Source organism: Carassius carassius, chromosome 10, assembly GCF_963082965.1.
Source record: "Carassius carassius chromosome 10, fCarCar2.1, whole genome shotgun sequence".
Classification (NCBI taxonomy): domain Eukaryota; kingdom Metazoa; phylum Chordata; class Actinopteri; order Cypriniformes; family Cyprinidae; genus Carassius; species Carassius carassius.
The window spans coordinates 32,872,513-32,884,831 of NC_081764.1; the positions used below are offsets into that span (position 1 = coordinate 32,872,513).

Below are 12,319 nucleotides of genomic sequence, written 5' to 3' on the forward strand. Positions count from 1 at the left end.
TCCCTAAATAGAAGAAAGACAACTCACCAGCTGGCTATAATAAATTGTCATATCAAACTTAATGCATTATTATTGGCCCTCAGCTAAGCTAAACTCAAAAACGCATCTTAAAAAAACTATGACAACGAAAAAAATAAAAGCAGCGGTGTAAACTGTTTTTTGTTGTTGTTGTTGTTGTCGTTTTTTTTTTTTAAATTGACTCAACAAATTGTTTTTTACAGTGTACATGACGCTACGTAGGATTAAGGGATACAAGTTGATGATTTTGAGTCGAGGAAACGATACAGTTTTAATTTATTTATTTATGCATTCATTAGCTGATTTTTATTTAATAAATGAATGCAATACGATTTTTTTAGTATACATAATACATGAAAAAATAAAATAAACAATATGGACGAATTTTTCTCTCCCCCGTGTCCCATCAATTAAGGCTTTAATGTATTTGCCATGACTGAAAATATCACCCTGAATATATCAACAAAATATGCAAGCTTTACATTTAAAGACCACTTCTTATTTCCAGGCTTTTTATTTATTTATTTATTTTTTGTCTGAAGAAGAGAAGGGCATTATTATTTTAATCTTCTTACCATCCGTCACTTCAAGTAAATCCTCCAGTCCGGGAGAGATTCTGCCTATTCTATATAGTTTAATTCCTAAACTGACTGTTTTTGCAGTTTCTTAATGGTGCAAAAATAATAAATCATATTCATTCATGAGAAAGTCCTAAAAGCATAAAATGCAATTAACCATCGGAAATTTAAAAATCTTTAGCTTTTTAAACCGTTTAGATTTTTATTTATGATAACAGAAAATGTTACTGTCTAATTATTTCTGTCCAATTATTATTATTTACAGATTTAGTCGTATATTTATAAAGACAGGCAGAAAAGCATCCCATTGCACAGGTCAGCATGAACCCATGAACTGCTGGAACTGAAGGTGACGGAAATCAACTTGATTGACAGTGAAACTGACCACTGAGGATCTTCTGTGATCTCATCGCGTTCCTCATTGGTCGGTGGGCGGGGCCTCCTGGCGCTCTGACCCGGGAAGGCTGTGATATTTTTTGAGGACCAACATCAAACATTCTTCAGAACACAGCAGCTACAAACAGTCTCGGAAATTTTGGGCTTACAACAGGATATAAAATTACAGACTGGGAAAAATAATTTCAGTTGCGTAAATTGTCAGCTACAAAGCTGTTGTTAGGTTCCGAGGAGAGAGACAGAGAAAACTTCGAGAGGTGAGTAACCACTTTCAAAATACATATGAACCTGTGAAAATCTGCTTTTATCAGTTAAAACAGAACACTGAAAAAGTATCACGCTTTAATCTAATTGCTTTTGACTGAGGTTTAAATCTAAATTTTGTTTTGTTCAGTCTATTATTAAGGTAGGCCTATTCTTATGTCTTAAGGTCTTTTTTAAAGTCTAGACTAATAAAGTGCAAACCTCAAAATGATTTTAACAAACGTTGTATTGTGTGCATTTTTGAGAATCTCTTTATAAATATTTATATCTATCGGACTGATAAATTACTTTGGCGGGTGTAAGTCGGGATGATTTAGTCATATTCAATCAAATTCTGACCTTTTAAAATGAAATTTTATTTAGATATTATTCCTAACCATTTTTATTTTATTTTTATTTTTTAGCTTAATGCTCGACGGAGCATTCGTTAATGCATATTCAGGTTAGTTAGAAATGATTAAAATTAGATTTATAGCCTATATTAGGCCTAGGCTATATGAAGTATATTTCATGAGTTTTAAATATATTCAAATATTTATTTATACTGCTTGTACATTAAGCCATGATTTGTTGAGCAGTGCACAATGAAAAATTTAAGAACAAAAATTGAAGACACAAATATATGTTTATGTATCTGTATTTTAGTGTCTTTACCGATCGCCCAAATTTATTAAAAAATAAATAAAAAATATATAAATGGAAAATATGTGTCGTCTTGTTATGGCAAAAAAAATAAAATAAACTAGTAATAATAAAAAAGTGCACCATGTGTCGTCAACACAAACTGCCTCGCGCTCCATCATGTCAGTCTGGTAATAATATTATTTGCACCAACATTAGACGCGGTCCAACTGGGAGCAGCATTTATAAATGCACACATCTCCAGTGAACCCAGCCCAGAGGCGATGAAGGACAGAAAGAGCACCAACTGAGCTTAACACTGGGAGCGCAAAGTAAATGTTTGGCAAAGCACTTTTTGTTCAGCCGAATTAAAGTATTCCCATGTGGCTGGAATATGATTACATTGAGGAATTTGGTGTCAGTGACACAATGGGCTCTTTAGTGAGGACTAAATCCTAAACCCGCAGGCTGCTTACACTTATTCTTCAAAAAATAATAATGACTAATAAAGAGATTATTCCCTCTGTAGCCAATTATCATCGATTAAAGACCTTATACATTCAAAACACATGGATATAGTCAAAGCATATGCCCTTCTTGTTAAAGAGAATGCGCAATAATTAGGCCTAATACGAATTGTTAAATCTCTTAAACACACCTCGAATTATTCATGTATGCTATGCCTACATTTAATTTGATAGACGACCTGTCGATCCGAGATTTTCACGGCTGTTTGCAAAATAAACGAAAACATTCGTTATCGATAGTATCAATTGTGATCTTCTTCTTCTATTATTTCATATCCCAAGATTTTACCTTTCTCTTAAGTTTTCCCCCTCCCAATTGTATAAAGGTGAATAGACGCAATGTATATAGGCTACATTATAATATTTGCAGGTTATGTCAAAACGTCAGAACATTATTTGCTTAAAAGAATACAAGTACCTTAGCATCACGTAGCACAGAAAACTAATTAAATATGACTCAAAATAAATGAAATAAAATGACAAAAACGTATTATTCGAAGCTATTAAATATGCGTTAATGAGCGTTTTACAAGATTCATTTATAAAGTTCATTTATAACCACATATTGTTTGTGTAAGAGACCGACTGATACACAACATTTTTGTTGTAAGAAACTTCTATTCTATTTCAGTGCACACTCTGTGAAAACAGCATATGAGAAATAATAATTCTATTATTTAGGGGTATAAATAATTTAATTGAAAGTAAAATTATACTGGATGCGGAGGATAAAAATATTTACAGTAGGCTATATTTATGAAAAAGATGCAGATGCAGCACGTGGCGTATTTAAACATTTTAAAGTATATGCAAAATAGGTTAGTAGATACAATACATTTCTGAATTGCATTATTCGGTTCTCTTCATGAATATAAATATTATATATATATATATATATATATATATATATATATATATATATATATATATATATATATATATATATATATAATACTTTTAGACGCGCTGCAACCTCTGAAGCACCATGCACTCATAAACTAATGATTGTTTTAGTCATGACATTAGACTGATTATGTGCATTGTCTGTCGTTTATCAGAGGCACGCGATGCAGCACTACGGGGTGAACGGCTACTCTCTGCACGCCATGAACTCTCTGAGTGCCATGTACAACCTACATCAACAGGCCGCACAGCACGCGCAGCACGCGCCCGACTACCGGCCCTCAGTGCACGCGCTCACGCTCGCGGAGAGACTGGCAGGTAAGAGTGGCATCCGCTTACCTGAAATAATGATAGATAGATAGATAGATAGATAGATAGATAGATAGATAGATAGATAGATAGATAGATATTATAAAACTGAGTATAAGTCTTCATGCCCAATGACTGCACATGTTCAGACATCATCTTGGAGGCGCGCTACGGCTCTCAGCACAGGAAGCAGCGCCGCAGCCGCACAGCCTTCACCGCGCAGCAGCTCGAGGCGCTGGAGAAAACTTTCCAGAAAACTCACTACCCTGATGTGGTCATGCGAGAACGTCTGGCCATGTGCACCAACCTACCCGAAGCTCGAGTACAAGTGAGTTCACAACACTTGAGGACAGCAGCCATGGGGTTAGTCTACTACAATATTGAGTGCAAGAGCCAATAAGTGAAAAACAAAACAAAAATCCCAAAGCAACCAAATCTTACCAGTGCACAACTTTACTGCTGGATGCTTGCAGAATTACAATGTTACATATTGTAAACTTAATACCTTTAGGCACAACAGCCAAAACCATGGTTTTTATTATTGATTTATTTATTTCCACACACTGGGCAGATTTTGGGATAATTTGCTTACAAAACCAATCTTCTTTCAGATTAGTAGAAAGAAAACAGCCAGCTACACTTTTAAGTGATGATTTTATTCAGTTTGATCCGTTTGCTTCAGTAGATTTCAATTACAGTACATATATTTTCTCAAAATTATTATTTTTTCTTCTGTACTGAATCAGAAATCTTCAATTCAGCAGCACTTACATACATAAAACTTCTTAAATCTTATTGATATGCTAAAGGTATCTACAGAGGCATTGGTTCATATCATTCACATGTGTTTTTTCCCTAAAAAACATGGTGAAAATGTTCTTTCTGTTTTTTACTGATTGATAATGTTTTCTGATACATGGATTGATAAAAAGTTAACCCTTCAACAAAATCAAACAAGAAAATTCAACTTGGCTTTATCCAACATTCAGATTTTCTAATTACTTAGGTAGACAATACCTCATTTACATATTCAAACATATCATTTCAGAAAACTGTAATACAAAACAATTGTATGAGTGTAATAATTAACCAGGGATGCATGGTGATATCAATTAGATAGGAATCTTACCCTTAATTTTCACCTTAATTCTGCGATTGACAGTCTTTAAAGTTTCACAAATACCAATGTCTTCACACTAACAGGTGTGGTTTAAAAACCGTCGTGCGAAGTTCCGCAAGAAGCAGCGCAGCCTGCAGAAAGAGCAGCTTCAGCGGCTGAAGGAAGCTGGGACGGAAGGAACCCAGGAAGAGAGGAAAGAAGAAGCTCCGCCCGCTGAGGCACAAGCCCCGCCCTCCCCTTCAGATGGGCGTGGCCCTACATGTCCCCCGCCATGTGAGTTGAGTGAAGAGGTGAGTGTCACCTCACCGGAAGAGTCAGGGGTGGAGTCAGAGGCTGAGGACATGACTGACAGAGAGGATGAATCACTGTCCATCAAAGATGATACAAAAGATGAGGGGCCAACCCTGACGACAGACCACAGTTCACCTTCTTGTAATCCAATCAGCCCTAAATCAGGTAAGAATAACTATTTATGATCTTTCCTTCACAATGCTCAAACAGAAACACATTTTTTAAATAGATTAAGGAATTAATGGAATTAAAGAGATACTTCAACCAAAAATCTAATTACTGTCATCATTTCCACAAACTCAAACAGTAAGCACTAGCAACATCAAGATTGAGTGAAACTGCATGCAAGAAATATAATACGTTTCTTTGAATAAAAGCATCTAATAAATGTATAAAGGTAAATGATAACACCTGTAGAGGTAGTTGAGAAACTGACATGACATGAAACACTTTAAAAATGTGTGTGTGTGTGTGTGTGTGTATATATACACACACACACACACACACATATATATATATATATATATATATATATATATATACACACACTCACCTAAAGGATTATTAGGAACACCTGTTCAATTTCTCATTAATGCAATTATATAATCAACCAATCACATGGCAGTTGCTTCAGTGCTCCTGGTCAAGACAATCTCCTGAACTCCAAACTGAATGTCAGAATGGGAAAGAAAGGTGATTTAAGCAATTTTGAGCGTGGCATGGTTGTCGGTGCCGGACGGGCCGGTCTGAGTATTTCACAATCTGCTAAATTACTGGGATTTTCACGCACAACCATTTCTAGGGTTTACAAAGAAAGGTGTGAAAAGGAAAAATGTCTTGTTGATGCTAGAGGTCAGAGGAGAATGGCCCGACTGATTCAAGCTGATAGAAGAGCAACTTTGACTGAAATAACCACCCGTTACAACCGAGGTATGCAGCAAAGCATTTGTGAAGCCACAACATGCACAACCTTGAGGCGGATCATCTCCACTACAAATAGGAAAAAAGAGGCTACAATTTGCAGGAGCTCACCAAAATTAAACAGTTGAAGACTGGAAAAATGTTGCCTGGTCTGATGAGTCTCAATTTCTGTTGAGACATTCAGATGGTAGAGTCAGAATTTGTCGTAAACAGAATGAGAACATGGATCCATCATGCCTTGTTACCACTGTGCAGGCTGGTGGTGGTGGTGTAATGGTGTGGGGGATGTTTTCTTGGCACACTTTAGTCCCCTTAGTGCCAATTGGGCATCGTTTAAATGCCACGGCCTACCTGAGCATTGTTTCTGATCATGTCCATCCCTTTATGACCACCATGTACCTATCCTCTGATGGCTACTTCCAGCAGGATAATGCACCATGTCTCAAAGCTCGAATCATTTCAAATTGGTTTCTTGAACATGACAATGAGTTCACTATACTAAAATTGCCCCCACAGTCACCAGATCTCAACCCAATAGAGCATCTTTGGGATGTGGTGGAACGGGAGCTTCGTGCCCTGGATGTGCATCCCACAAATCTCCATCAACTGCAAGATGCTGTCCCATCAATATGGGCCAACATTTCTAAAGAATGCTTTCAGCACCTTGCTGAATCAATGCCACATAGAATTAAGGCAGTTCTGAAGACGAAAGGGGGTCAAACACAGTATTAGTATGGTGTTCCCAATAATCCTTTAGGTGAGTGTATGTCACAAACGTAAGAAATTTTAATCACATTTTACAACACATCAGAGTGTTGAATGTTCATGACTCTAAATCAGAAAAAGTCACAAAATATCAAGAAAAAAAGGTTAACCAGTACTTGCAAAAACTCAAAAGTCAAATTGGGTTATAAGTGCATCTGTGGGCCTTTAAGATCCATGGAACCTTTCCACTGCACAAAAGGCTCTTTAGTGGAAAAAGGTTCTTTATATTATTGCAATTTTCATCACACTAATAAAAAATGTTTTTCTTTTAACAACTGCTCACCGAAAGGTTTTTTGGCATTAACAGTGTTACACTGTCTCCTCTCTCTCCTCAGATGATCCGCTGGGTTCTCCAGCTCTTCCCTCCTCCAGTGGCGTGAGCAGCGGAGTCACTCAGACCAACTCCTATGCTTCATCTCCTCTCTGTCTGTTCCGTCTGCAGGAACAGTTTCGCCAGCACATGGCTGCCACCAACACCCTCATGCACTATCCTGGCTTCGAAGTGACTGTGCCCTCCTCCTTACCCTACCTGGGCATGAACGTGAACATGGCGTCTCCGCTGGGATCCCTGCCGTGTCAGCCCTACTACCAGAGCCTGTCCCAAGCCCAGCAGATGTGGAGCAGCCCTCTGCTGCAGGGCTCCGGTGGTCTACCGGCCCTCAACAGCAAAACCACAAGCATCGAGAACCTGCGTCTGAGGGCCAAGCAACACGCTGCATCACTAGACTTGGGCGTGCTTCCAAACTGACACTTATTCATGCAAATCAATGCATTACTGACGTCAACGTCTTGTGTCCATGATCTACATCACATTAGTGTGCTCAAATCAACAGCTGGAGCTGTTTCATTATTAAATAGCATGGATGAGTGGAGAAGTTTGGACGACTTTCAAGCGTTTCAGTCCGGCTGCATGGCAGAGGTTTTAAACTTTTCCAAACCCCCCTGGCTTTGCACTATGTTTCTGTAAATAAGCTTATTCAGGTCCACAGCCTTGGTAGAAGGTTAGTGAAGCCTCCCGTTTGTACATTAAAAGAAGGTTAAATGTCTTCACTGTCCAACTGTGGATGTTGTTAAGGGACAGCAAATTAATGGATGTCCCTGCAAACTTCAGAAAGAAGTCTATCGGATATCTCTGAATTGTTTAAATAAATGTGAATAATTTATGAGTGAAATGAAAGGGAATAAACCACATATACTGTATGATCTGAACCTGTAACAGTAATAATTGTATTCTCATACTTATCAAGTCTATATTTACATAATTTTTTTTTACAAATATCCCCTTTTCTGTTCAGCCTAAATATCTGACAATATTTAAAGCCACACATTTTGCCACTGAGTCATTTATTTCAATGTGCTATTTAAAAGTGAATGAAAAATTTATGCATTTCTTATATTTCCACAGGTAAAAGAGAAAACAAATAAAAAGAATAAAATACAATTACATGTGTTATTTTGAGAAAATTGAGTTATTAAATATTAGAAATAATATACAAATAATTGTTTTAATACAAATATTAATTAAAAAGCAAAAATCCTAATTAGAGGATTATTAAAATAAATATTAAGAGTAAACCATTCTGTAAAAATGTATAGTCCACAGAAAAACTATTAATTTTAGGTTTAGCAATAATCCGGAATAAATCAAAACAAGACATTTGGATTCGATTTTTAATCATGCTCATTTCTCATGTTTAATTTCGAAAACAATTTTTTTTAAAACCTAATACATTGCATCATTACAAACAGATGGAAAACGTTTAACCTGGTTAAAAAAAAAAAAAAAAATGTTTCCTCCGTATGTTCCTTTCCTCTGTCTGGCTATTTCCCTCTTTCACATTCATGTTGATTTTGATAACGGATCTAGTGAAAAGCTTAGGACGTAGTGGCAGAAAATGAGTCCATCAGCCACATCAGCCTCAGCGAGACCATCTCCACCCACCTGTCACAGAGGTTTGGCAGCTCTGCAGCAGAATTCACGCAGTAAGAAGATTAACACGGGTCAGGATATCAACTGGGGATTAAGTTCACGAAGAACAAAGGAATGGAGTGAGAAGACATGTCATGTTCAGACACCTGCTATATGCTGGCAACGCAGTGCATTTATCATTCACATTTCAGAAAGAAAAGACTAGATCTTTATCAAATGCATAATGATGGTTAACATCTCTAATGCCTTGGTTCTCAAGTTGTTTGTCATAGACGGGGTGGGGGTTGTGTAACCCAATGCTAAATGCAACAATAAAATGTAATTAATTATATAACCATAAATATTTATGATAAAATAAGTATATGTATCAACATTTAAAAGGAAGAAGAAAATTCCTTTCAAACCTTTTCTTCTGCAAAAATTCCAGACTACATGAAATACAGCTTTTAGTTTTTATTACAAGGATAAACAAAGTTTGAGTTGAACTGGTAACCGTCAAGAGCATGAAACCATTTGTTAAAAATTTAAAACTAAAATTTTTAACAAGTCTATGCCATTTTAGTAATTGTACACATTTAAAAAACTAAACAAAATAATTAAATGTCAAGACTAAATAAACTAAAACATTTAATTTTCTTAATTCGGTCTGTTGCAGTCTAGTGATTGTATATAAATAAATTAAACAAACCATGCAATTTTTTGTTATTGTGTAAATCTCTAACATCCTGTGTCCAAAGCAAAGCAAAACATGTTGAGAACCACCGCTTTACTGATCATTAACCTAATTACACCAGAATAAAATGAACTTGATGCCAAGTATGAGATGATAAATGTCTTCTTTGACAGTTACTTCCAATATTGTGTGTGTCAGTGTAAAAATGTGTGTCTCTACACATATACATAAGTGTGTATGTGTGTGTGTGTGTGTGTGTGTGTGTGTGTGTTAAGCTGTTGAGGTCGTCTTGAGCTCTTTGATGTGTATCAGGGTTGTGCTCTGTTATAGGGATTTTCTGAGTTGACAGCTGCTTGAATATGTGGCGTACTGCGATGGCGATGGGTTAAAGAATGCTGGGAACAGGATTAGGATCATATTCTGGCAGTGGCTGTCAGTTCATCAATGGGCTCAGGTTCCCCAGTGACAGCTCTCCTTTGCTGCACAGCTAAGACCTTTAGAGGAGCCATAAAGGAGTGTGAAAAAGCGCTGTTTCAATGGCACGGTATGAGTTTTGTTCTAACCTTGCTGGGTGTGCATAAAGTAGAAAAGTCAGGAAATATCAGAGTGCGTCTGATTTTAACACTCGGGAGGATTGGAGGCTTTGCATGAACAAGCATTTACATAAAAAGTATTTATAAAGTTTATAAGTTAAAACTCCATCTAATTGGGTGCAGAGCAAAGAAAAAAAAAGTTTCTTTTTTCATACAATTGCTTCAATGTTCTGACTATTTCCTGTTTTTTATTTTACTTCTATCATTGGTTCTTCTGGTGTTAAATAATACTATCAAGCAATATCCTCATTGCCTCACTGTGAAAGGACAACCCAAGATTCTGAACTCTGAACAGGCGGTATTTACATATCAATGTGGGCGGTCTTGTATTAAATGTATTCATCTAATGTAACAAGGCAGTTTTACTATTTTGGAGAGGAGCGGAAGCAAGGCCCAACAGCACCAGCATTTCAATCACATTTGTGACTAAAGATAAATGTGTGCAAACTGTAAAATGCTTTAAGGAGTAGCATGAATATAAAGTAGGTCTTGCTTGTCCTATGCTAGTAATATATTGTGACAATGTTTACTTTATGGTGTTTATATTGTAATGTTTTAGATGTTTTTAAGACTGCAAATTAACTGTTTGAATAATCAGCTGGAAGTAGTAGCTAAATACATTTCAAAATAAGAGCCCCATTGTATTTCAGGCTTATTATAATTACTAATATAATTACTATTATTATAAATACAGAGCATTTTCTCTATATATTATTGGTATTTTGGTTACAACAAACTGTATTAAATGTTTACATTTAACTGATTCCAGAATTAATTAATACAGTGTGAAATTGTTAAAAAAACAGTCAATGGCTCCACGTATCCATTTATTAACATTTTAAATAGATTTTCATTGCACCCCTAAAATTCTTTATGTGCTCAAAATATTCAAGGTAGGAGCACATGTCCTTGAAACGAAAGTGACCGTGAATCCTTCAGAAGTTATAATGTAGCACAAAAAATTAGCACAAGAAACACTAGTTTTTTTCAGTACCCTATACACTGAGAATAATTTATTCCATGCAAGATTGTCCGATAACACAGGGGTAACAAAGATAAAATGAGTATCCGTAAATGAGAATCCGTGTTCAGCTGGTCATGTGATCTCAACATGCTTTCCCCCAAAATGGCGACCCGCTCAATGTAATTAAAACAACATTTATTAGGCTCTTCATATGACAGAGTGCACATTTAAATTCAGACAAAAAAAAGAGAGAGGAATTACTGACCACTTCCACTTCTGCAAAACATTCTGTAAGAGTGACATGAAACATCAAACTCCTCCACCTCTCTCGTGCTAAAACAACAGAAGGAGCCGATTAGCAGAAATTCAGCCCTCACTTCAGAAGTTTAAAGAGGATCTCTTATAATTCTCCCCGACAGGATTCTCACTTGAAAACTGTGCAAAACACCTCAGTCTTACCCTTCCATCATCTGACCCGCCTGAAGACTTGCTCTGCCAGCCCTGCAAAACAATACTTTCACAATACCGCCGGACTTTTATTGTTGTCGCTGCGTTATACAATTCCAGGAATTACTGACAGGCAAGGATATGCTAAATCCTCCTCTCCTCTTCCAGAGAGTGGATGAAACGAGCAGCGGCTCTCTGACTCGGTCTGTAATCCCAATACGCACTGTCTGCATTTTTACTGTATGTGTTTAAGCGCATTTGCAGAGCATTTATCTCCCCAATGTAAACCAATTTGGCTATAAGGGCCTAGGGGCGAGCTCACAGCCGAAGCAAAGAAAGGAAAACTCAAACGTAGCAGAAGCGTGGGGGGGGGTGCTGTGATGCAAAAAACAAAAACAAGAAAAGAAGCAGAACGGCGCGGGAGAAAAGAGAATCCTGTCCAGAGGAGATGCTTCCCGTTTGTGCAATAAGAACCCAAAAGCCGCCGATCCCTGAATCACAGGACTGTTGAATCACAGATTATAGAAAATAATTTGTTAGAATTTAAATGTCTTAAATGTCACTTTTGACCTACAGTATTTAATGCTTCCTTGCTGAATAAAAGTTTTAATTTAGTAAAAAAAGAAACTTTTGAATGTTTGTCAAGGTTACATTATTAAAGCAATGTTTTTTGTTGTTGTTGTTGAATACATTACCTTCCAGGCCAGAATAAGAATTAGGATCCATTTCAACAGTGAAACAGGAAAGAGAACAATAAAATGATTGGAAATCTAAATGTCCCTACTGAGTTCCCGTCCTTGATGACTGTAAATGAAGAATGTCAAATGTGTGCAAAACCCAGAACAGACAAATATTCACATAACGTCGGAGCTGATAGAGCCATGTGTCATTAAGTCCAGTCAAAGCCTTTCTAACCAAAGTCATCATTCAGGGCACAGAAATGAGTGTTGCTCATCTCAATGACGATGGTTTTCAAGTGAACATGTGATGTACTACAGC

The 12,319-nt window shown here is 36.7% G+C and overlaps 1 protein-coding gene across 1 annotated transcript; it reads left to right on the plus strand.

The window, feature by feature from the left end:
- Positions 1 to 3,466: 3,466 nt before the first annotated feature.
- LOC132151384 (diencephalon/mesencephalon homeobox protein 1-B-like) lies at positions 3,467 to 7,823 on the plus strand. Its single transcript, XM_059559497.1, has 4 exons — positions 3,467 to 3,625; positions 3,766 to 3,944; positions 4,820 to 5,192; positions 7,049 to 7,823. Exons 1-4 carry the CDS (start codon positions 3,472 to 3,474, stop codon positions 7,459 to 7,461), a joined length of 1,119 nt encoding a protein of 372 aa, XP_059415480.1. The 5' UTR covers positions 3,467 to 3,471; the 3' UTR covers positions 7,462 to 7,823.
- Positions 7,824 to 12,319: the final 4,496 nt, after the last annotated feature.

Bases quoted from the DNA above. Each gene is read 5' to 3' on its own strand.
- LOC132151384 (XM_059559497.1), top strand. From the start codon at position 3,472: ATGCAGCACTACGGGGTGAACGGCTACTCTCTGCACGCCATGAACTCT. The intron at 3,945-4,819 runs GTGAGTTCACAA...TCACACTAACAG, and splicing joins TACCCGAAGCTCGAGTACAA to GTGTGGTTTAAAAACCGTCG. The intron at 5,193-7,048 runs GTAAGAATAACT...CTCTCTCCTCAG, and splicing joins TCCAATCAGCCCTAAATCAG to ATGATCCGCTGGGTTCTCCA.